Source organism: Schistocerca serialis, unplaced genomic scaffold (assembly GCF_023864345.2).
Source record: "Schistocerca serialis cubense isolate TAMUIC-IGC-003099 unplaced genomic scaffold, iqSchSeri2.2 HiC_scaffold_863, whole genome shotgun sequence".
Classification (NCBI taxonomy): Eukaryota; Metazoa; Arthropoda; class Insecta; order Orthoptera; family Acrididae; genus Schistocerca; species Schistocerca serialis.
In genome coordinates this window covers 982,884-1,009,627 of record NW_026048478.1, presented here as the reverse complement: position 1 = coordinate 1,009,627, position 26,744 = coordinate 982,884, and the positions used below count along the sequence as shown (strand labels likewise).

Genomic DNA, 26,744 nt, shown 5'->3' with positions numbered 1-26,744 from the left:
TAATTATACAAGGAGGCCAACGAAACTAATAACTCGAAAGGTACTTTGCCACATATGTGCTCCAAAAATCATGTGTGTCCATAGCCATTAAAGGGGGTAAAAGAAAGTAGACATTCTTAGATGAGATATGTTTTTCTGTCTCTGACACTGCTGCCAGTTTACAGCACACGTGCCGTTCTAGTGCTACGGTGGAAACAACACACAAATGTAACAACTTTTAGTGAAATCGCATTACAGGGACGTACATATTTAAATGCTGTAGATGTTTTATTTGCAGTAACACACGCATAACGGCCACCTACAATGCCACAACTTCTACGTCGTTGATGTTGTCAGCCGGGGATAACGAAATTTAGTAATGAAGACGTCGGGGCCAACAGACTTTGTTATTTTTTTCCCTTAATTTCGTCTAAGAATAAACAGAAATAACTACGTGTTCGTTTGCCGACGTCACAACAAATTCTGAAGCGCTCCTAATTTTCAATTTCTTCATTTCGAATAGCTACGCCTTCCATTATTATACGGACACTATATTTGTTTTATGCTATGGCTCGTAGAAGAACACTAATGTATCGGACTGAAAGGCGAAGAGCTAGAGAGACACTTTCTGCATAGACGAAGTAACTGGAAAAATGTGGCCGTTCATACTGATATTTCCATTGCTATTTTGAAAAATACAATTAAATGTGCACTGAACGTAATTCCAAATAATTTTGAGAGCTATAATTGTGGTTTGATGAGCTTACAGTCTACATTTTGTAATGCGAATCATTTCGTACCTGAGCTTACTTTTCGTGATACAACGGCATTCACAGCGTGTTATCGCAAGGAAAAAGTTAATTTGCAGCGGTTAACACAAAATCTATTTTTCGATGCAGTGTGTGGTGGACTCACTTTAAATGATCAAATAACTCAACAGAAATCAAAAAATTATTTTTAGAATACTGGTAGTTACAGTGCAGCATTTGCTACGGTCAGCCCCGACGCTAAAATTTCAGTCACAGTTTTACGTGAAGTGTATGATTTTAAGATATAAAAATTTCATGTGTCACAGGTCGGATCCATTGACTCAGTTGATCGAATTTCGACCACAGGCAATACTAGAGTAGATACTGATATTTCAACATGAAATCCGTTATAGAACAACAGACGTTAGGAGGAGAAGGTATTCCCGATACTTCGCTCGTTACCGAATGCCACCAGATTGGCATTGCAGTCGTAATATTTAACTATAATGATATTGGTAAATATGCCTGAGACAAAGTTCTCTTGGTGTGCAAGTGCGTAGCGGAGGCAGTCGCTGTCCGAACTCTTGGCCAGGTAGTTGGCGGTTCCGCGAGGCCGGGGCTTACGCCTTACGGCGCGAGCCGCCTGACCGTTAAGATAGGGAGAGAGCGCGTACACTGTAGCTGGCAATAAGCGTGAAACTGCTGGTGTGCGGAGCATATCTGAAGGGCGGTTATACACTGGATTTTCAGACATCTAAGCATGACAACAGCTATTGGCTTACAAAGTACTGCTGCTTTGCTGTTTTTTCAGATTGCTTAAGAGTAGAGGCATAATTTCGGAACGGGTCAAATAACAGAGTGTGCTCTGTCTTCCATAACAAAATAATAGGTTAAGGTGAGTAGGTTTTGTGATAGATGTGGCTTACTTGAAATTCTCACAATCGGTTTGTACACCACTGATTCCAGTCGTGATGGTAAAGTTACTGATCAAATTATTATGTAACTTGTTTCCCGCAAATTGTTTCACTAAAGAAGGACATAGCATGACATTTGAAATTCTTACTACCACGTCCAATCATGATGTGAAACAATAACAGTAATAACAATAATAATAGTATAATAATAATAATAATGTTCTGCGCGGTATGCTTGGGTAGCCACCGCCTGTGTTGCTAATGTTCTCCATGGAAATTTTGTGAAGATTCAGTACGGAAGTTCTCTTACTGTATACCAGCACTTCGATCGTCTTATACACCTTCTGGTGACTGAATAACACGTGTTCCTTCTCTTTCAACCTGCCAACACAGTATCACGACTCTGGAAAATACGTGAGGGAATTCAGTGTTAGTTTGTGTGATGTTACAAAAATTTGCTAAGTGCATAATGTTTATGGCTGAATTAATTAGTTCCTTGCAGGTATCATGAGGTAGTTTCGCTCTCTTTGTTATTGCTCGCGTAACACCTAATATATTGATGAATGGATGAGATAAAATATGTTGCTACGAAAGGAGCCCTGAAATACTTTTTAGCGATGCTGTGCTGTGACTTTATTTGGATCATTAATTTTCAACGAAACAAAATATATTATGTTCTTATTATTCTGGATCTGGCTTTCTATAAAACTCGCTATTAAGTTCAACATGTCTTTCTTACTTTATAGTTATTGAAAAGTTACTGAAAATTATTTTTTATCAATACTGATGCTACATTACACAATGTTTGTTAAACATAAAATTTTGCAGTGGATTTTTGTTAGCATTAAAACACCAATAAGTACCACGACTAACACGAGAATATGAGACTATTATCAGAGAAAAAAATATTTTTACTATAACGTTTGCCAGAACAGAACTACCCCCCAGCAAGATTTCTTTTATGTCATGAAGGTAAATTATCTTTTTGTACTGTTAATAATATATCATCACCCGCAGCCAGCGTTCACCTGTAAAACACATCATAAAATCTGCTGCTCTGCCCTGCAATCCTGACAGCTGAAAGAATAATTTTAGTTCACTATTACCTGTCCGCTTCCTTGCGGTATGATTGGTTTCATTCAATGCAGTTTGAATGCGTCGCGGCAGCGGCTCGTTCGTTCGTAGCGCAGCTCAACACCACGAATAATATTTAAATAGCTGAAAGTGTAGTAAAAGGATGGGATAAAATACCAAAAGAATGCTACGCAAGCATACAATATGGCGTCACAGACTGTTCCTAGCCGGCCGGTGTGGCCGTGCAGTCTAGGCGCTTCAGCCTGGAACCGCGTGACCGCTCCGGTCGCAGGTTCGAATCCTGTCTCGGGCATGGATGTGTGTGTTGTCCTTAGGTTAGTTAGGTTTAAGTAGTTCTAAGTTCTAGGGGACTGATGACCACAGATGTTAAGTCCCATAGTGCACAGAGCCATTTGAACCATTTTTTTGACTGTTCCTATTCACGAAACTCCCAAAACACGACAGAGAAATTAATGCTCGGTCACTACTATTTATACCCGGTTTAACACATTTACATCCTTGTTTCATATTTAATAAGTTTCGTCTGTAGTGGTTTCAGTACTCGCCGACACAGACATTATCTTTAATAAATCGATACCTAATTCTATACAAGTATAAAACATGACACGTAATAGTTTCTCTTCATTACATAAAGTTCACACAATCATTGTCCATGCAGAAATAAAATTATAATCATCCAGTTCAATTTTTTTTTTACCACATATAATATGTGTTTTGCCAGGAGACGTTACAGTAGGGAGCTTACTCTGATCCTTGTCGAAACGCCATTCATTGAGTGATGTGGAAATTCAATCACCTGCTGCATGTATGACGCCTGTCGCAATTTAGAAATCCTATGGAGCTGGTTGATGTAAGTGTTTTGATGTGATATGTCTTTGAAAAGTGTTTTACTAGAAACACCTGATTTGTGATTCACCGCACTCGTAGACAGAATGATTTCGATATCTTGGAAGAAACGCTAACATTTTAACGTGTAACGGCCGGCGTTCCGACATGTGCGTAGAAAATGAAATGGTTGCGAGGATGATCAGTATAGATTCTTCGATATTTCGTGGAGAAAAAAATGTAATTTCAATACATCAATGTGCATGCTCAGTCACGAGGGTACGAAAGATTTAATGTGTTGACTATGTGCAATCATAGGGATGATGTAGATATTGTTATTACAAAGCCAGATTTGTTACAGAATCGCAGGTGTCATGAGGAGGAAGTGTTTCTGATACTTCGCTCATTCTCGAATGCCAGCAGATTGGTGCTCCAATTGTAATACACTGAAGCGCCAAAGAAACTGGTACAGAGATGTGTATTCAAATACAGGATACTGTATGTAAACAGGCAGAATACGGCGCTGCTGTCGGCAACGCCTATATAATACAAAAAGTGTCTGACGCAGTTGTTAGATCCGTTACTGCTGCTACAATGGCAGGTTATCAAGATTTAAGTGCATTTGAACGTAATGTTACAGTCGGCGTGCGAGCAATGGGATGCAGCATCTCCGAGGTAGCGATGAAGTGGGGTTTTCCCGTACTACCACTTCTCGAGTGTACCGTGAATGTCAGGAACCTGGTAAAAAATCAAATCTCCGACATCGCTATGTCCGCAAAATGATCCTGCAAGAACGGGACTAACGACGACTGAAGAACATAGTTTAACGTAACAGAAGCGCAATCCTTCCGCAAATTGCTGCAGATTTCAATGCTGGGCTGTCAACAAGTGTCAACGTGCGAATGAGTCAATGAAACATACTCGAAATGGGCTTACTGAGTCGAAGGCCTATTGGTGTACCCTTGATGACTGCACGACAAAAAGCTTTTCGCCTCGTCTGGGCCCGTGAACACCGACATTGGACTGTCGATGACTGGAAAGATGTTGCCTGTTCGCACGAGTCATGTTTCAAATTTTATCGAGCGGATGGACGTGTCCAGATAAGGAGACAACCTCATGAATCCATGGACCCTGCAAGTCAGCAGGGGACGGTTCAAGCTTCTGGAGGCTCTGTAATTTTAAGGGGCGTGTGCATTTGGAGTGATAAGGGACCCCTGATACGTCTAGATACGATTCTGACAGGTGACACGTACGATGGGCTTGCACAATTCCAGCAGGTCAATGCGACACCCCACACGTCCAGAATTGCTACAGAGTGGCTCCAAGAACACTTTTCTGAGTTTAAACACTTCCACTGGTCACCAATCTCCCCAGACACGAACATTATTGAGCATATCTGGGATGCCTGGCAACGTGCTGTTCAGAAGAGATTTCCAGCCACACGTAGCCTCACGGAATTATGGACAGCCCTGCAGAAGTCATGGTGCATTTCCCTCCAGCACTACTTCAGACAGGACCGAACGAGGTGGCGCAGTGGTTAGCACACTGCACTCGCATTCGGGAGAACGACGGTTAAATCCCGCGTCCGGCCATCCTGATTCAAGTTTTCCGTGATTTCCCTAAATCACTTCAGGTAAATGCCGGGATGGTTCCTTTGAAAGCGCACGGCTGATTTCCCTTCCCATCCTTCCGTAATCCGATGAAACCGTTGACCTCACTGTTTGGTCTCCTCCCCCAAACAACCCAACCCCAACGCAACTACTTCAGACAGTAGTCGAGTCCATACCACGCCGTGTCGCGGCACTTCTGCGTGCCTTCGGGGTCCTACACGATACTAGGGAGGTGTACCAGTTTCTTTGGCTCTTCAGTGTGTTTAAGTCAATAGGAGCACAGTATTCTGGGACTGCGTGGTCTCTTGGTTTGAGGCGCGGGTGTTGCAACCGGAAGTACCCGTTTGAGGTGGGAATTTCAAAGCAAAGGACGCCGTCACCAACAATGGGGACCTCGCCTGCAAGGTGACCTGTTGGCCGGATGGCCACAAGACTGTAGCTTGGATCCACTGTTGCGAGCAGAGAAGCCCTCTGGACGTTCAGTACGCATCCTGTAATTTCGGTATTCATTGAGTATCTCTGTACGGCCAGTACGCTGATTCCGCGAGATGTGAGCGTAATATTGATAGCTGGCTTCCCTCGCGGTGCGGTGCTGTGTCACAGGCCCGAGCCCGATGCGGCTTCCAGCGGACTGCGTGTGTCTCTTGACCGGCTTGCAGTGCGGAAGTGGACACAGGTGCATGGCGCAGCCCAGCGGAGGGCGTGTGCGTGTATATGAAGACGCAGTCAAATTGTTTAGATATGCATTCAGAAGAGGTTGGATAATGATTGGAAAACTGTCCGGATTTCGATATCGCAGTCGAGCTGTAGGTGTTGCAGGGAGGAAAGGTGAAAAATCAGCACAATAGGTTAAAGGGAGATGTCAAGAGGATTTCTGGATAGCGCAATTGGACCGTAAGTGGTGCAGGGATAGGGAGGAGGGGGGGGGGGAGCTGGGGGATGGGGAAAAACAGCGGTGAGGATTTCTCGGAGAGATGAATTATCATAATTCAAGGGAGGGGAAGCGGATCTCAACTGAACTGGAAGTGTGAGGGAGAAAGGCTTTCGACAGAATTTCTCTGGACGGAGGTTACAAATCAAGGGTAGGGAATGAGACGGGAGGGTTTATTTTAGTGATCCAGGCAGGAAGGCTGTCGGCGAGATCAAAGAGTTTCTCAGTGGGATGGAAGGGGATCATAAATCAGTTAATCCCCAGGGGGTCATAAATCAATCAAGTTTGCCCCTGAACGTATGCATGCCCATAATGTATGCAATGTGCAGTAACAGAACGTGCTGTCACCACCCTGGCCAAACTACTTCTGTTTTCGGCATATGGTGCACAGTATGTTTCATATGAGTGTCTGATGTCCTTTTCTCAAAGTAGTTCATACTGGTCGAGCTTAGCATATAAAAATGGTTCAAATGGCTCTGAGCACTATGGTACTGAACATCTGAGGTCTTTAGTCCCCTAGAACTTAGAACTACTTAAACTTAACTAACGTAAGGACATCACACACATCCATGCCCGAGGCAGGATTCGAACCGGCGACCGTAGCGGTCGCGCGGTTCCAGACTGAAGCGCCTAGAACCGCTCGGCCACACCGGCCGGCCTTAGAATATAATCTAAGTTTTTACAACAGAAGGATATCGCTTATATTAGTCTGTGATACTGTGCACACCTTCTTTTAACCTTAAGTATAACTGAATTTCGTTCTTGTCCATTATAGCGAGAGATCTTCAATTAACGTGAGATACCTAAGGGGCTATTTCACATCATATTACCTGTAGGACCGAATAGGAGTTGCATCAGGGCTTGGAAACTTCTTTATTTTGAGGAGCATTATTGATTTTAAGTACAGAGAATATTTAGCTTAGTATCATACTCTCTAGAACAAAAAATATAAAAATAAAGAATATAAAAAAAACACCCAAAGCGAAGGAATTATCGGACTGGGACGGAAATCGATAGACGCAATGTTGACGTACAGGCAAACAAATTACTGCAGTTTCAGAAGAATTGGATGATATATTCAAGAGTAAGAGCTTGACAAATTGAGCAACTCAGTAGCGCACTGGTCCACCTCTGGCCCTGGCAAGCAGGTATTCGACTTTGCGTTGATTTCCAGAATTGTTGGATGACCTCCTGAGGGATATCATACAAAATTATGCCGGATTAAATCGTGAAAATGTTAGGCTGGTTAGAGCGTCCTGTCCGCAATGCTCCAAACATTCTCAGTGGGGGGAGAGATGCGAAAACCTTGCTGGCCAAGGTAGGGTTTGGCAAGGACAAAGGCAGGCAATAGAAACTCGCGCTGTGTGCGGTTGGATTATCTTGCTGAAATGTATGCTCATGGTGGTTTGGCATGAAGGGAACAAAACGGGGCGTGGAATATCGTCAACATACCACTGTGCTGCAAGGGTGACGCGGATGACAACCAAAGGGGTCGCGCTATCAAATGAAATGGCACTGTGGACCATCACTTCCGGTTGTCAGGCACCGTGATAGTCCGGCTGGTATCTCACGCTGTCCAGAGTGTCTCCAGGCAGGTTTTTGGCATGGAACCTCATTGACTGGAGTAGAAGTGTTTCAGTGATGAGTCCCGCTTCGAACTGAATCCCAGTGACGGACACGGTATTGACTTGCTCAATATGTAAAGCCCTTTCTCATGAACATGTCATCCAGTTTTTCTGTAATTGCAGTCACTTGTTTTTCTGTACAAATACGCCACATCTACTGATATCTGTTCCACTCGGATAATTCCTTCGTGGTGCATCGTATCTTTTTCCCAAGTGTCAATTTCTTACTTTTTGCGGCCATCATGCAGTTGAACTGTTGTAGGGACGTCATGCGTGAATATAAAGGGTATTACAAAAAGGTACGGCCAAACTTTCAGGAAACATTTCTCACACACAAAGAAAGAAAATATGTTATGTGGACATGTGTCTGGAAACGCTTACTTGCCATGTTAGAGCTCATTTTATTACTTCTCTTCAAATCACATTAATCATGGAATGGAAACACACAGCAACAGAACGTACCAGCGTGACTTCAAACACTTTGTTACAGGAAATGTTCAAAATGTCCTCCGTTAGCGAGGATACTTGCATCCACCCTCCGTTGCATGGAATCCCTGATGCGCTAATGCAGCCCTGGAGAGTGGCGTATTGTATCACAGCCGTCCACAATACGAGCACGAAGAGTCTCTACATTTGGTACCGGGTCTGTGTAGACAAGAGCTTTCAGATGCCCCCATAAATGAAAGTCAAGAGGGTTGAGGTCAGGAGGGCGTGGAGGTCATGGAATTGATCCGCCTCTACCAATCCGTGGGTCACCGAATCTGTTGTTGAGGAGCGTACGAACACTTCGACTGAAATGTGCAGGAGCTCCATCGTGCATGAACCACATGTTGTGTCGTACTTGTAAAGGCACATGTTCTAGCAGCACAGGTAGAGTATCCCGTATGAAATCATGATAACGTGCTCCATAGAGCGTAGGTGGAAGAACATGGGGCCCAATCAAGACATCACCAACAATGCCTGCCCAAAAGTTTACAGAAAATCTGTGTTGATGAAGTGACTGCACAATTGCGTGCGGATTCTCGTCAGCCCACACATGTTGATTGTGAAAATTTACAATTTGATCACGTTGGAATGAAGCCTCATCCGCAAAAAGAACATTTGCACTGAAATGAGGATTGACACATTGTTGGATGAACCATTCGCAGAAGTGTACCCATGGAGCCCAATCAGTTGCTGATAGTGCCTGCACGCGCTGTACATGGTACGGAAACAACTGGTTCTCCCGTAGCACTCTCCATACAGTGACGTGGTCAACGTTACCTTGTACAGCAGCAACTTCTCTGACGCTGAGATTAGTGTTATCGCCAACTGCTTGAAGAATTGCCTCGTCCATTGCAGGTGTCCTCGTCGTTCTAGGTCTTCCCCAGTCGCGAATCATAGGCTGGAATGTTCCGTGCTCCCTAAGACGCCGATCAATTGCTTCGAACGTCTTCCTGTCGGCTACCTTCGTTCTGGAAATCTGTCGCGATGCAAACATACCGGGCCACGGCTATTGCCATTTGCTAATCCATACATCAAATGGGCATCTGCCAACTCCGCATTTGTAAACATTGCACTGACTGCAAAACCACGTTCGTGATGAACACTAACCTGTTGATGCTACGTACTGATGTGCTTGATGCTAGTACTGTAGAGCAATGAGTCGCATGTCAACACAAGCACCGAAGTCAACATCACCTTCCTTCAATTGGGCCAACTGGCGGTGAATCGAGGAAGTACAGTACATACTGACGAAACTAAAATGAGCTCTAACATGGAAATTAATCGTTTCTGTACACATGTCCACATAACATCTTTTCTTTATTTGTGTGTGAGGAATGTTTCCTGAAAGTTTGGCCGTACCTTTTTGTAACACCCTGTATATTCGAATGTAGTATTTAATATTGCGGCAAGAATTTCAGTAAACTCCTGCTACTATCAACAAAATATGGCATAACGTAGAAGACAAAATGGTTCAAATGGCTCTGAGCACTATGGGACTCAACTGCTGAGGTCATTAGTCCCCTAGAACTTAGAACTAGTTAAACCTAACTAACCTAAGGACATCACAAACATCCATGCCCGAGGCAGGAGTCGAACCTGCGACCGTAGCGGTCTTGCGGTTCCAGACTGCAGCGCCTTTAACCGCATGACGTAGAAGACAGTTTAGCTATAAATTGCACAAGGGTGTTAAAATCCCTTCGTTAAGGAATACTCTTAAAGAGATCTGTCTGGTTCCCTCGCCAGGTCTGACATGGCTTCCCCTGGTGGGCAACTACAGGGGACGTCCGCCGTCTGAGCGAGAAGTTGGGATCGCAGCGCGAGGCGTTCACGTATCTCACCCAGAGGTACGGGTCGCCCCTGCTGGGCCTTCGTCCGGGGGGCGACCTGATCGTCATCGTCTCCACCAGGAGCCTCATAAGCGAGATCCTCACGCGACCCCAATTTGAAGGACGACCCCAGAACGTCTCCGCGTACCTACGCAACCTGGTGCAGCGAAGAGGTGAGTTGCACTGCTGTAAATGTAATTTAGCATTTATACAGGAAGTTGCAAGTGAGGCGGTCAATCTAATAATCGACTTCTCTGTAGCCACAAGCACACATTCTGAGACTAAAACTAACACCGCCCTAACAGCGATCTGCGATACAGAAATGAAAGACATAGATGTATAATCAAGTGGTCACAGCAAAAACGGAAAACAAAAACTAAAGCGTCTCAGTGGATTAGTACGTGTAGTCAAAAAGATCTGAGGTTAGATTCTTTTGCATTGTTTTCTGTTACTTATCGCTTATTCCACTTTTAGCACTGATTTATTAATGTAAACATACGAAGCTGCTCTGTAGTACGGGGTCCACATTAAACTGGACAAGTTAGCTCTGACGTCAGAGGAAGGCAAGTGTACACCAGAGACAAAAGGACCAGGACTGCTAAAGTGTCAGCACCAACCCTCAGGAGGAGGATACTTTACTTTTTTACGTCAAAATGCTCAAACATGTAGCATTTGTTTCAAAAACCAAATATTTAAACGTCTCTTCCTCTTTGTATGAAAATGACAATCATTTATGAGTCACTGCTAATTAAGTGGCAGTAAAATACAGTTTGACAAAGACACAACTTTTTCTCATGTTAGGAAGGAAAATATGCAGACTGAAGTGACGAATTAAAATTTGCGCCAGCGCCGATTCGAACCCAGGTCTTCTACTCACTAGACAGATGCACTGACCTCTATGCCACCCTGGCACAGTCTCTTTGCACAACTGACGGACTACCGATGCACGCCTCCCTCCTTATTCCAATTTCCCATTCACGCTCCAGTCCACTTGGTATTCCCTCTAAACTCGAACAGTTTTGCAGAGGCTGTCCAACTGCACTGTCCAACTGAACTGCAAAAGCACCTCAGCATTGAACTACACGGGGGATCCTGCCTGAAACTCAGGTGTAAGTGCTTTAATGAAATGGAATAGTATGGTTGAAGAGACCTTTCAAGTCTGAGGTGAAAATCCAATAAAGTTGAAAAGCCTCTGCAGTGCCGTTCCTGTTTAGGGGGAATACCAAGTGGGCTAAGGCGTGAATTGGAATTTCAACTGAGGACGGAGGCGTGAAAGCGAGATCCGTGCAGTTGTAGAAAGCCATTGTACCAAGGTGACATAGTAGCTAGCGCATCTGCCTAGTGAGCAGGCGATGGGGGTTCGAATCCTGTCCTTGATACAAATTTTCATTCGTCGCTTCAGTCTGCATTTATACTTCATAGAAGTTTGAGAATTAAAAAATGGGCTCTGGAACGATATAGTGTCATTTGCTATATTGAATTATTATTAATTTATTTTGCCTGATTTCCGCGACAGTATTCCTGTGACTTTAAATTAAAGCGTGGTCTTCACACCTCTTCATGCTTTTCTAACAGTCTCATCATTTTCAAAAACAAATTCTACTTATGCCTCGCTTTTTATACAGTTCGCTCGAAAAGTAAATGTCCTAGTGGTATTGAATGAAATGCCATGGTCGTTGATGTTACGAAATGAAATAGTCTACAACTTCTCATCCAACGTGGCCACTGCACGCAAAGGACAACGCCGACGAAGTAAAGCAAAACTCGGTAATGTATCAGGTTATACTGTACTAATTTTTTATTTCATCTGCTAACCAGAGGACGAGGACAAAATTCTAAAAAATCCCAAACTAAACAAAGCTATTAAATGCGAACCACCAAAAACGCGTAAGCCGCTGGTGATCCTGTATGATGTGCCACTTGCGCTAAAGGATTGTGTCAAATGGCTCTGAGCACTATGGGACTTAACATCTGAGGTCATCAGTCCCCTAGAACTTAGAACTACTTAAGCCTAACTAACCTAAGGACATCACACACATCCATGCCCGAGGCACGATTCGAACCTGCGACCGTAGCGATCGCGCGGTCCCAGACTGAAGCGCCTAGAACCACTCGGGCACTCCGGCCGGCGAATGTGACATATACGAGACTATTTACAAACACAATTTTGACAACGTGGAATGGGAAACCTTTAAAAATGACTTTAAGCTTCGTTTCAAAACGGGACCACGCGCAAACTCACAACTATGCGGAGAATATACACTGGATTTCAAGCCATTAATGTTAGAGACTATTTAGTAGTCCCCCGACGCCACGACTGTGGTAACTTGGACCACGTGCATAAGCATTGCGAAAGAAAGCCGGTCTGCTCCAGGTGTGGGGCGGAGGATCACATCAGAAAAAATTGCAGTAAAACCGGGGTTTGCATTCCGCGCACAAAAAGAGGAAGGAAGTCGTGCAATACCACCAGAAGGAACTGCCCTACTCACAGGATGTTAGAGCAAAGACTAATTGCTCGAATAGACTATGGCTGAGGCTATATCTGCACACAGGAAGCCGAAGAGGAAGTCCCCGAGCAAGAGGTTGAGGGATGCAATGAGGGCGTATAAATTTAGAGAATTTATTCAAAAATTCACAAAGTTCCAATCTCACGCAATAGTGATGAAAGACGTGTGCATTCAAACAGCCCTCTGTGGTCAGGAAAATGCTCCCTCGCCTCCCGAAGATCAACTACGGGCACAAAGGCATCCTGTGGTAGGGAGTTCACCAATGCAAGAGAGCAAAGAAAGAAGTACTAAAGAACATGTCCAGAGCAATGTTGTAAACAGCACAAGCTCACCTGCACGCTCACCACCTCAGAGAGGAATCGGAATTGATCCTGCAAGAATACACCCCAACCTGGAGCACACTCGGCAATTATCTCGTCTAGAGGAGCCGGCTGTCCACACCACAGCCTTAAGGCATGTGGTGCGTTTCGGCCACGAATTCATCACCTTCCCGGTAGTGGAGGCTGTAGGTAGAATTCAGCTTAAGACAACAAATCTCCATACTGACTTTGGGGCGCTGTGGCACATGGTTAAAAAAATGTCTCAAAGACGTAACGAAAAATTTGATCTTGATGAACTGTACAACCAATCTGTCATCACTAACGAAGGAGCAGCCCACGATTGGTCTAAGAATTGGCCAGAGTCACACATCCATACAGATTTTCCACGTGAGCCGTTTAAACGTGGGACAGATTAACAGTCACAATAGTAAATTAGTCCTGCAGGAACTCTGAAATGTGGTGGAGGAGAAGAGTCCGGACATGCTCTGTCTGCAGGAGCCGTACTCCCAAGCTGGGCGGATCCCATTCATGACTGCCAATTGACAAGTGATTTACTGTGGAGCAGAACCAAAGGCCGCAGTCATAATCACCAACAGAGCCTTAAGAACCACAGTCCTCGCGCAGTTTTCCAATGGCCACTGCAATGTCGTGGAGCTACAATCAGCAGCAGGAGTGTTATACGTCATCAACATGTACTTCCAATATGGAAGAGGAATAGATGAATTCTTGGATAAGTTAACACAAGTAGCCACGGCATTGCAGGGGGGTAAATTTATCATGACTGCAGACATAAATGCAAAGTCCCCCCTGTGGTTCAGTGGCACTCAAGACGACTGAGGGGAAATGGCAGAGGAAACGATCATGGCACTGCAACTTGTGGTCGCCAAAAGGTAAGGGTACCCCCCACCTATTCTGGCGGAGGGGGGGGGGGAAGGTACAAACATTGATGTTACTTTAGTAACGCCAAATCTTGTCAGAAAAATCACAGGCTGGAAAGTATGGGACAGGATAACGACAACACAATCTAATAACCTTTACTACAGGGGACAGGGAGTGCTACTGGGACATAGCGTGAGAGATACAGCTTAATTATAATAAGACAAACTGAGACCGCTTAGCGACGGAGTGCGACATCCCAATATTGCCAGATGGCGATGAAAACGTGGAGGAATACGCTGAAGAACTGGCACAAGCAATTACCAGGGCAGTACGCGCAGCTGTACCAACCAGGAGGAGAGCTGTCGCAACCTCCCCCACACCATGGTCGGCCGAACTCGGACAGATGCGCCAGGCTGTAAGGAGGGCGAGGAGGTATTAGCAGCAGAGTGTTGTCTGGGGAGAAAAGCAACGATGGCTGCAAGTCTATAGAGAGAGCAAAGACTAATTTCAACAGGAGCTCAGGGCAGTCAGGATGAGAAGTTGGGGAAACTATGTGCAAAGCCAATTGGCTACAGACCCTTGGGGTGCCCCTTACAAACTTGTACAGGAAAAAATAAGATCACCTACAGTGTTATCCAGCATCAGGGATGGGGACCGGATGATGGACACTTGGCGGGAAACCGCCAAGGTCCTCCTTCGGGTCCTGTTGCCTGAAGAGGAAGAGGATTCAGAAGAACAAAAAAGAATCAGAAGGGAAGACCGAAGGGCCTATGAGATCAACAATATGATCTACCCTTTCTCTGAAGAAGAAGTAGCTGCCCAAATCAAGGCCCTTAAGAGGGGTATGGCTCCTGGCCCAGACGGCATTATAGCGGAGGTGGTACAATTCCTCGCCTCCCAGCTGGTGGCACCTCTCACTAAGTTGTACAACGGGTGTCTACGACTCGAGAAATTCCCAGCAATTTGGAAAAAAAGCAATAATCAAAATCGGTCTGGGAAAAGATCCCACAGAAATTAAGTCATACAGACCCATCTGTTTATTGGACTTACTGGGCAAACTTTTTGAGAGGTTGCTAGCAGACAGTCTGACAGAACACCGTGTACTGTGCGGGATGAGTGACAGACTATTCTGACGTATTTGCCCTGGCTGCCGATGTCTGTGACTCTGCCCCGCACAACTATGTCGTCCGCATCATGGTGGACATCAGCGCCTTTGACAACCTGTGGTGGCCCTCACTCTTCTCCTGCTTGCGGGAGAAGGATTGTCCAGGGCCGCTATATGGCTGTCTGAGGAGCTTGAAGATGGGGAGGTCTGGCTATCGGCTCCTAGCGGAAACGTCAGTAAGAAAGTAACCAAGGGATGTCCTCAGGGCTCTGTCCTGGGACTTCTCTTTTGGGACATCAATATGGAACCACTTCTGGAAGACCTAAAGAGCAGTGACGACGTGCTGGTTGGCGGACGGAGCCGCGACGACTTAGAGCTCAAAGTAGAGAGAGCCATAACTATTCTGAGTGAGTGCATTTATGATAGTACTGGGAATAACAGCTGAGGAGACTGCTGCAGAGCTATATCTCAGAGCCCAAAGCAACCAGGAGGTGCCAATTCTCAGCTAGCGAAATGGTCGAGTGGTGAAATCGGTTCAGACACATGCCCAAGCTTCCAAATTTATGTTTCTGTAAACGTATACGCATGAATGTGGAAATAATGGTATGAATCCAGGTGTTGAGTAGAACTGTTATATTCATTCTACGCACAATATTTCGATGACGGACACAGTCATTTTCTTCAGGTGTTGCGAGTTGCACTGCTATGTGTACTCTCTGAAATTAAAACATCGCTCAGAAGTACACCATTGACGCTGGGGAAACCTGAGAGGTCAAGTGCTTCGATGTTCCTTTTGAAAAAGATACGATCGTTCTCGCTCCCCATCCTTGATGTAGCCGAGTTTGTTGGCCATTTGTCAACCAACCTCTTGTCTATGACAACAGTTCGGCAAACATTACAGCATATGGCACTTCTAAGGTGAATTCATACATATAATCAGTATGAATTTATGAAGATGACTAGAATTTACTGTAGAGTTTGGAAACTGAAATGCTATTGGTTGCCGATTGTTAACTTTCGCCAATGAATCTGGCTTCCTGGCCTACAGGGTGGAAGGATGTCAGCTTGTCCCGATACAACATTCAGAGATAGACACTGTGCTATTGTTGGAGGAGGCGGTGTGTACAAGATTATGATCTGGGGAATATTTATGGGACGTTTTCATGTGTCATTATAGGAAACATAGCGGTCGTATGTTGGTAAATGAAAGAAAATTTCAGAGAAAAGGGAACTAGCTATATGCTAACCAGGATCTCAGAAAGTGCCACGCAAAGAATGAGTTTGAAATACTAAAGCAATGTGTAGAAGGGCTATGTAAAGAAAAGAAATATGAAGAGGGTATTGTGGAAAAAGAAGAGGAATGGCATGAAACTAAAATGGGATGAGCAACACTTCAAGTAGAATTTGATTAAACACTGAAAGACCTACGTGGAAACAAGGGACCTGACATACTCGATGTTCCTGCAGAATTATTGAGGTCAGTTGTAAGATTTGTCATAATAAAACATAATACTCTCAAGAAAAACATAGGTCCTACTAATTTCAATGCCGAAGAAGGCACTTGCTAAAAAATATGAGCGTTACCGAATAGTCGGTTTAATAAGTTCTCGCTGCAAACTTCTAAAACCACTTCGCTACCGAAGAATCTAACGACTGGTAGAAGCAACCTAAGGGAAGATCACTTACGGATTCCGGAGAAATATAGCAACTGATAAAAAGTAAAGCTACATTTATTGCAATTGTAAAGTAAGGTTTTTTTACAATGTTGATAGGAATACACTCTCTTAGATTCAGAAGTTATCATGGATGGAAGGCGGAGGTGGTGGGGAGGGGGCAAAATTATCTACATTATGTACAGAATCTACGCTGTAGTAATAAGAAAGAAGGAAGGACGATTAGAGTTTAACTTCTTGTCTGCGACGAGGTTATTAGAGACGAAACACACGCTCAGGCGACCGAGCCTTTTGAGGAAACGAGTCTGGCGTTGGCATTAAGTGATTTAGAGAAATCCTGGAACACCCAAATCTTCACGGGTGCAGTGGATTTTGGACCACCATCCTCCCAAAATTCGGTCAGTGCCTTATCGCTGCACCATATCACTCTGTTTGCATTTATGATGATCGGTCTGGCGTTTGGTTGGTTCATTTCGACAAAGGGACCAAACAACGAGGTCATCGGTCCCAGCGTATTGGGGTAGGATGTGGAAGGAAGTCAGCCACGCCCTTTCAAAGGAACCATCCCGGCATTTGCCTAGAGTGATTGAGGGAAACCACGGAAAAACCTAAATCAGGATGGCCGGACATGGGTTTGAACCTTCGTCCTCCCCAATGGGTTCAAATGGTTCAAATGGCTCTAAGCACTATGGAACTGAACATCTGAGGTCATCAGTCCCCTAGATTTAGAAATACCTAAACCTAATTAACCTAAGGACATCACACACATCCATGCCCGAGGCAGGATTCGAACTTGCGACCTTAGCAGCAGCGCGGTTCCGGACTGAAGCGCCTAGAACCGCTAGGCCACAGCGGCCGGCTCCCGAATGGGAGTCCACTGTGCTAACCACAGCAACACCCCGCTCGGTATGACGACCGAAAGACGTGAAAGGAAGGGCGTAGTGGAGAACGAAGTGAGTTGTGGTTGTAGCCAATCCGCCATGTTAACAATCAGCTCATACGCTGTCCTGGTGAAAAGCCTGAATAACCATCTTTTGCAGTGCCATGCCGACTACAGTGCCTTGGCCAGCTGTGCTAGGGTTCTGGGCTGAGAATCCATAACGCGAGTTGCCCAATTGAGGAGGTTCCACAGATTCTCAACTGTGTTTGAATCCGGGGAATTTCATGACCAGGTGAGTACGCTAAACCCATCCTGGTGCTCTTCGAACAGCGCACGTACGCTGCGAGCCGTGTGACGTGTTGTATTGTCCTGTTGGTAGATATCATCGTGCCGAGGAAATAACAGAATGCACGTGGGTGTGGACATGGTCCCCAAAGATATACGCATACTTGTGTTGATAGTTAGTGTCTTCCAGAACGCCGAGATCACCCAGGGAATGCAATGAAAGCATTCCCCAGACCATAACTCTTCCGACGATTGTTGCAGGGTGTATGCTTTCAGACGTTTCGCGCTCTAATACGCTAACGGCCATCTGTCTGATGGAGCTTAAAACGCGGTTCATCTGAAGAAGTCAGCTGTCGGCACTCAGTGGACGTCCAATTGAGGTACTGGCTTGTAAATTCTAGACTTCGTCGACGTCAAACAACAGCCAGCAGGGGTGCATGTACAAGGCGCCTACTGCCGAGGCCTGCACACAGCACCGTCCGCTAAACGGTCGTTGAGGAGACATGGAACCCAAGGATAATGCATACATGTGCTGATCCTTTGTACCTTCTAGAATGACGATATCACCCAGAGAATGCCACGAAAACATTCCCCATGGTACACCACAGTTACCTCGGCGCCGATTTTGGATAGCGCCATTTTGCCACGCACAGTATAGCTTAACCACGGAGGCACGAGAACGGTTTGAAACATTTGTCGTATCAGAAATGCTTCCAACCTTGGTCCGAAAGCCAATGATCATGACCTTTTGGACGTCAGATAATTCGCTCCATTTCCGCATTACGACAACGACAGCACTGTTTACCGCGTCCCTCGACGTGCTTCATATACCCTCCATTGTTAATGCTGCCACATGCCCTCTGCGAATGGTTATTGCACGTTGACGTCGAACATAGGTGGTGGTCACATTGCTGTGAATGGACTTTGTATAACAAGCACGAAAGGAAACTAAGCAGTAATTTGGGAGAAAATTAATGATCATTGCGAAGGAACAAAGACGTTAAGATTTGCTGACGACATTGTAAAACCGTTAGTCGGCAAAGATCTCGTTAGATAATGCTAAGGCAAACTTCCCCGAAAAAATATACGAGGGCATGCTGAAAAGTAATGTCTCCGAATTTTTTATACTGTCATCAGTATTGAAATGAAGTATGTCATGTCACCGGCCACTCCATGGATGGTTATTAAGGCGGTTTTCCATCTGCCTCGGCGAATGCGGGCTGGTTCCCCTTATTCCACCTCAGTTACACTATGTCGGCGATTGCTGCGCAAACACTATCTCCCCGTACGAGTACACCATCATTCCTCTACAGCGCAAACATTTGGGGTTACACTCATCAGGTGTGAGACGTTCCCACGGGGGTCCACTGGGGGCCAGACCGCACAATAATCCTTGGTTCGGTTTGGGGCGGCAGTGGAGTGTGTGCACTGCTGTAGCCTCTTGTCAGGTTGTGAGCCACTGAAGGCTACGGCGGGGACGGAGCCTCTCCGTAGTTTCTAAAAAAATGTGTCTGAGCACTATGGGACTTAACTTCTGAGGTCATCAGTCCCCTAGAACTTACAACTACTTAAACCTAACTAACCTAAGGACATCACACACATCCATGCCCGAGGCAGGATTCGAACCTGCGACCATAGCGGTCGCGCGGTCCCAGACTGTAGCGCCTAGAACCGCTCGGCCACCCCGGCCGGCCGTAGTTTCTAGGTCCCCAGTTCAATACAATAAAATACAATACTATGTCGTGTCATCCATGTTACTACATTGACTTTCCCACTTCGCTGACGCCAATTACAACCCTCTGCCGCTAGAGCAGTGTCTCCTAGCCTTTCTTTTTCATTACCCCTAGGTGCAACCAGACATTAGAGAGTACCCCGCTCCCCCCTCCCCTTCTCACCCGCTGCCGTCTGTTGACTCCCCCCTTCCGAAAGACTGTTCTTCGAACACTTTCATTTTTAAAATGATGAAATATGAATGGTATTTAGGCAGTGTGTGTGTGTTTGTGTGTGTGTGTGTGTGTGTGTGTGTGTGTGTGTGAATGAATAACGAAGGAATTCATGGTGCATCACATCTACTACCTACAACTCCTTCTCAGGTAAGAAAGCTAACTATACACAGTCAGGACCGGCACTAGTTACAAAACATACATCCCCTGCATTACTTCTCTCCACTGCGTCACTTGCTTGACCTTCACATAGCAAATCCGTTCAGAATCGAAGAAGTTCAGATGTGTGCACTAGACTTACTGCTCCTTACTTCTGAACTAGCAGAAACTGGACGATTTCAGGCTGTTAATGCTTCGTGCCTAACCACTCTAATAATAATAATACTGTGTAAAGCACTATAGTAATCCTTATGCAGTTAATGTTGAGTGGTGCAATCAATTAATTCATTTTTCTGTTTCGAAGCGAGTAATGAAGCAATTTCTGGACTACTGCATTTACTATCCAAAACTTGGAGAAGGTATTTTCTTGCGATATTCAGCATTTGTTACGTATGTGTCTCAAAAAATGGTTCAAATGGCTCTGAGCAATATGGGACATAACTTCTGAGGTCATCAGTCCCCTAGAACTACTTAAACTTAACTAACCTGAGGACAACACACACATCCATGCCCAAGGCAGGATTCGAACCTGCGACCGTAGCGGTCACGCGGTTCAGGACTGAAGCGCCTAGAACCGTTCGGCCACAGTGGCCGGCTGACGTACTCGACAAAGCACAATACATGTGCTTAGTGAATGGATCTCCACCGCATTAATGGTACTAACTGAGAAAAAGTAATTACTGATAACTTATCTAATCAAAACTAGTCTTACAAAATTGCGATAACAGTAATGATCTTTTGAAAATATTTTAGTTTTGTGACCGTCATAAAATCGAATCGTTTAAGTTTTTACCCCACAGAAAATTTCATTTGGCCCCTCAGGGGCTAATTACCCCAGGTTGGGAACCACTGCGCTAGCGTGTAACATGGCGGTGTTCAACGTAACTACGTCGGCGTGCGGGAAATAGCGTTCTATAACCGAGTTCCTAACTGCAGAAAAGTTCGTTCTACACATGGAGCACCGTCTCCTTCCGCATTACAATGCCAGACCACAGACGTACGCTCCGACATCTGCAACAGTCCGACGCCTTGGATTCATCATCATCGACCGTTCTCCATACAGACCCGACATGGTCCCATCCGGCTTTCATCTGTTTCTAAAACGTACAAATATCTTCGAGGGCTTCGCTTTGATAATGAGGAAGTGGTGTAAGCAGACGTGACATTGTTGCCTCGTCAACAAAGTCAAACATTAAACAGTGAAGGTGTCAACAAACTGGTCTCTCGTTGCGAGAAATATGTTCGTCGCCAGGTTAACCATGTTGAGAACGAAATTTTTCGATATAAAGAATAAAGATGTCGAATGGTGATACAGTGTACTTTGTGTAAAAAGTTGTAAGACTTTACAGACATTCAGATATTACTTTTGACTACGTCCTCGTAAATGTGTTAAAATTTGTAAAGATTCAAATGTAATAACTGAAACATCGGCGTCTTTCCCCACCTGAGCGAAGTTAGATAAGCCGGAGCTATTTACTTTTTAAGTATTATGTGGTGTTGTGAATGTTGTCACTTTTTGTGTGTTACACTTACCGTTACGTACGTCTAATTAGATGCGAATAGAGTGACGCTGAAATAACTATTCTATTTGGGAACTAATATCAGGCAATGACTGATATTAACGGAGTTGAGAAACGTTTTACGGGAATATTGTGAAGAATAGTGGACAGCATAACCTTTGGAATTTGATTCAAATATATCAAAAATTTTTACTGATGGAATCAGACAGTCGTCTTGTTTTGTGAGGTCAACTATTTACGGCATACCAGCTATTAGTTACATTATTAGTTAGTCGAGAGATAATTACTTTACTTAATATCAAAGATAGTCTTTGGAAGTTATCGATATTGAAGACGAAGTGTGATTGTTTTACAGTTACGAGACATTTGGTTGAACAGGTTCATCTGCCGCTCTCTTCTCGATTTGAAAAAGAAATCTGCTACTGAGTTAGAGTCTATTGAAAGGTTAATAATTAAATACTGGTAAATACATATGCCGCGCTAGTGACAGCGGGGTTTGAGGTGCCGTGTCACTGATTGCGCGGCCCCTCCCGCTGGTGGTTCGAGTCCTCCCTTGGGCATGGGTGTGTGTATTGTTCTCAGCATAAGTTAAAGTAATGTGTAAGTCTCAGGATGGATGTCCTCAGCAGTTTGGTCCCTTAGGAATTCACACACACATAAATATCTTCAGGTATACGAAACTGAGAAGCCTCTAATGAATGCAGGTTGCGACGTGGCGATACACGGCAATTCATTTAACATAAGCTGTTCGAATACAACAGCCTTATCCAGCATATCTGAAGATCATAATTTCGTCGTGAACACCAAGAATTGGATATTAATGTGAGTTTCTTTATCATATATTTCTGCTTCAAGTTACACAACTACTATCATTACTGTTTTCGACTTCTTAGCATTTCTTCTGAACAGCAAGTCTTCGAAGTATAGGAAGTATGGAAGGCTGGTAATAAGTGCGGTATAAAATTTAGACTGTGATTAACAGCATCATTGGGTTCATTGCAAAGAAAACAAGGACAAAAAGAAGAATGTGAATCGAAAACGTTGATAAAAATAGAAATCGGACACAAATATCGGAGTAAATGCCCTGGATGTTTTGCTATCAAAATTGTAAACCTCCATAGCCTTGCACGTGTGCAAAGGGATTCGTACAGGAAGCAGTAAATGATAACTTTGATTGCAAACACACAAGATAACTTTCCACATGTGTACCATTTTTATTTGCTTTGTACGGAAGGACGTGGAATGTTACATTTCTCATAGTAGCCATACATGATTAAGCCTAATTGTAAGTGCAGTACATGCACTATGGTTATAAACTGTGCCATTACATCTGTATGAAGATGTTTCTAACATCAGTTACAATGTTTCAAATTGTTCAGTATCATTTTTATTCATAATTACTTACGATGAAACTGAAATATCCTGTATTACACAATTCTCTCAATAAAATCGTGGGTCATTTTTATAATACAACAGCCACAAGGGAACAAAGGATTCGTACAATCAAAAGCTTAACAAATCAAATTACAATTCCGTGAAATTAGCTGCTGTTAGTGTCTTTCTGCACCTGCCAGGGTAGCTGAGAGTGCTAACGCGCTGTTTCCTGCACTCGGGTAGGGGCGCCGGCCCCAGATCGAATTCGCCCGGTGGATTAACGACGAGGGCCGGTGAGCTGGCCAGTCTGGATGTGGTTTTTAGGGGGTTCTCCACATCCCAATAGGTAAATACCAGGCTGGTCCTCATGTTCCGCCTCAGTTACAAGGCTCATAGACATCTGCACACATTCGCGCTATTCCATGGATTACACTAGACACAGACAGTTGGGGTACACTAATTCCTTCCCGGGGGATACGGGGTGGTGACAGGAAGGGCATCCAGTCACCCTTTAGAATTAACATGCCACATCCGATTAACCTGCAGACCGCGCAAGTCGTGATAAATGCTTGGAAAGAGAGAGAGTGTCTTTCCACGTTAATATACAATATTAGTAATGACTTTCTGAAACACTGGATTTCACTGCAGCAAAATATTAAACTTGTACACATGTCAAGTAGGCTACCAACAGTAGTTCACTTGGGTATCTTATTTTCACAAATAAATGGTTTTGTAAATATAATAATTTATTTGTATAATTTGAGAAGGGTGAAATCCTTGGCACGATCCATGCAATGCAGTTTCATTCTTTCTCTAATATTTGCAAGTAGATCTTATAGCCTGCGTTGTCTCAGTCACGAGTTTCACTATCTTTGCATTGTATGTAAGTACTAAACTTTTTAACTTGTTACCGTAGTAACCTACAAGACTTCTTTTCCTTGAACTACGTTTACAACATTTCAGACTTCCGAAATTTGCACCTTCTGCTTGAGTGGAATTATTGAGTAGCTCAATCAGCCCTTCACAAATGAGCTTGAGAATAGCCTCTGTATTTAGGATGTGACATCACATATTCAACATTTGTTATCCAGTTTTGGGGTATTTCGTCACATTTGCGGCCCCATATGTCTTATATTAAATTACTTTTCTCAGCGTCATCTACGCCAACAGCCGTGTGTACGTGTTTTGACAGACCGGCCGACGATTAACCTTGTCGGAATGTCGGGCAGGTGGGACCACATGACAGCCGAAGCCTCCCACCACTTCACCTAACAAATTATGAGGTGTTTAGTGCTGTCTCACTGCATGCGGGATTCAATGGTGCTCTACAGAATGCGAAGCGGACGAAACTGTGACAGAGCTTCCGAAGAAATTTAAGGACTAGAGACATCTGTGGCACACTACATGCGACAAGTATAGCAATATAGATACAAGAAATGAAGCACTTCTTTAAAATGCATTCATAATGGTTTCGTGTGGCATATAGAGAGAATAAAAGTCAGTCCATCTTTTCTATTTCTGTTTTTAGGTTTTATTGCCGATACTTGTCGGAAACAAAATCTAGAGACCGACCTATCGACATTGAATGGACGTTAATCCAATAAACGCCCTTGCTTCATTGGTGTAAGTGTTACAAGAGGCCCATTCTATATCCAAGCGCTGTGCTATGAAGAGCAAAGTGCGATTTTTTTCCATTTCTGTTACCAAATGCCACTAGATGATGTGCACCAGCACCACGTGTAGTCTGTCTTGTTCGAATGTGGAACGTTTTCTTTGACTTACCGGTCATCCTTTAGGCTACATATATAAATAAATTATTAACGTTTACGTGAACGTCTTTTGTTTTATGGTTCAAATGGCTCTGAGCACTATGGGACTTAACATCTGAGGCCATCAGTCCCCTAGAACTTAGAACTACTTAAACCTAACTAACCTAAGGACATCACACACATCCATGCCCGAGGCAGGAATCGAACCTGCGACCGTAGCAGTCTCGCGGTTCCGGACTGAGCACCTAGAACCGCTAGACCACCGCGGCCGGCTTTTGATTTATCTATCTTGCTTCGCCACGATGTGTTTACTCAGTCGAATAAAAACCACACTGCAGGTTTCAGGAATCATTTTAGTAGATAATTGTGGGAATACAACAGCACTGAATTTGGGGTCCTCTTATCTTCTGCCATTAAACAGAAGTCGTAATGTAGTTAGCAGCCTCTCCTTGAAGCTTACAGCCTCTCTTATGACTGTACTGTTTATCGTTAAGAATGGTCTGATGATGTTCAGCACTGCCGAAATGAATGTTTCATCCGTTGTTAGATAATTACGAAAATCTTCGGCTTCTAGCTCCTTAACGCTTCCAGACCTGAATTTTTTCTGGAGGAAGGAAAATTTTTCTTTATTTGGCTATGCTATTGGGTGATTTTTTAATTGTTTTTATGCAAGATTAAACAAAAATACTAACCCGTTTTCAAAACTTACTTTGTGTATTTGGCTTAATTTTATGAAGTGAAATAACTAATTACGAAATAGTCTCTATTGTGACCCTCCAGGTTAGCCGAGATCGCTAATGCGCTGCTTCCTGGATTCAGATAGGCTCGCCGGCCCCGAATCGAATCCGCCTAGCACATTAACGACGAGGGCCTGGATGTGGTTTTTAGGTGGTTTTCCACATCCCACTGCGTAAATACTGGCTGGCCCCCATGTCCACCCTCAGTTACACGACTCTCAGACATTCCAAACGTTCGCACTATTTGATGGCTTACACTAGACGCAGACAGCTGGGGTACACTACTTCCGTCCCAGGGGGAGGGGGGGGGGGTGCAAAGTGGCGACAGGAAGGGCATCCAACCACCCTCTGACGCGAACATTGCCACATACATAGTAACATGGCCGGCCCCGCGTTGAAGTGGGACAAAGGCCCAAGGAAATGATGATGATGAAATATTCTCTATTGTGAAAAATAGTAAATCGATCATTCAATAGTTATCCTGCATAATAATAATAACCATATTAAATTTTACGGTGTAAGATAGTGAACCAACCACATCTATGTACTCTGGTGGTTATGAGATGCAGCGCATTGCTATATTGACTTGCTGATATTTTCATAGTGATGCTCAACAGTTGGCAGCACTTGCACATGATGAAAAGGTTAAACATTCACAAATGTGTACCTGAGGTTTCTATGGGGAAAAATACTTCTGTTGAAATTATGACACAGTAAAAGTTAGGATACACAATTGTAGTCAGAGGGACTGAAAGGGTTAATAATATAACGTAGATAAATTTCATTCATTGCATTAGCCACTTACGTGCCCACAGCTTTGTCTCAGCCTATTTTTTGTTTGACCTTGTTAACTGTAATATAGCCAGGGGAAATCCCCCGTTTTAGTTTCTGTGTAAAACCAAGCAGGACCTCATAAAATGAATTTAAGATTAACAGTCACAACAATAGCGGCTGCGGCACTGTAATCGCTGAGTGCAGTCGGTCGGGACGTGTGTAGGCTGGCATGAAATTGATCAGGTGGTCTATCGGCCGATAGGGTTGGTGAGTCTGTAGGAGCCTTCAGTAAAAACGTTCTGCATCGGCAGGTGGCGCCTTACCTGGCGGGAATCGCGGAGGGCGCCTCAGCTGCCCCCACAGCCACACGACCAGGGCGACTGAGGCGAGCAGCAGGGGCAGCACCAGAGAAAGCATGTCGTCTCTTCCCATCGCCTGACGACCACTGGACTGACGCCGCGTCCAGCGACCGACAGCCAGTAGGCCCAGAGCCGCCGTAGTGGGCGGGGCAGGGAGGCGAGTGGAGCTCAGCTCACCCAATCCCGCTGCTGCACGGCTCGCCGACACTGCTGACGCACTCTTCGACGTTCGCGAAGACAGATGGCTCTTTCCCTCGTGTTATCCATATCTGTCAGCTCCAAAACAATGCCTAGTTTGCATGTCACTCTGACCACTTCCAATACAGGTGGAAAACTTCCATTTACGCACTTTCTGCCTTACAGTTTCTACTTCCATGTCTACATCTACGTTTATACACCGCAAGTACGAGACGCGAGCGT

General features: G+C 44.5%; 1 protein-coding gene across 1 annotated transcript in view; it reads right to left on the bottom strand.

The window, feature by feature from the left end:
* LOC126452441 (methyl farnesoate epoxidase-like) overlaps window positions 1-26,400 on the bottom strand; it is a 159,424-nt gene extending 133,024 nt beyond the window's left edge. The window contains exon 1 of the mRNA XM_050091071.1: window positions 26,289-26,400. Coding sequence (XP_049947028.1) covers window positions 26,289-26,397 — 109 coding nt within the window. The 5' untranslated portion in view covers window positions 26,398-26,400. The remainder of the gene's footprint in view (window positions 1-26,288) is intronic.
* Between the last annotated feature and the right edge of the window lie 344 nt (window positions 26,401-26,744).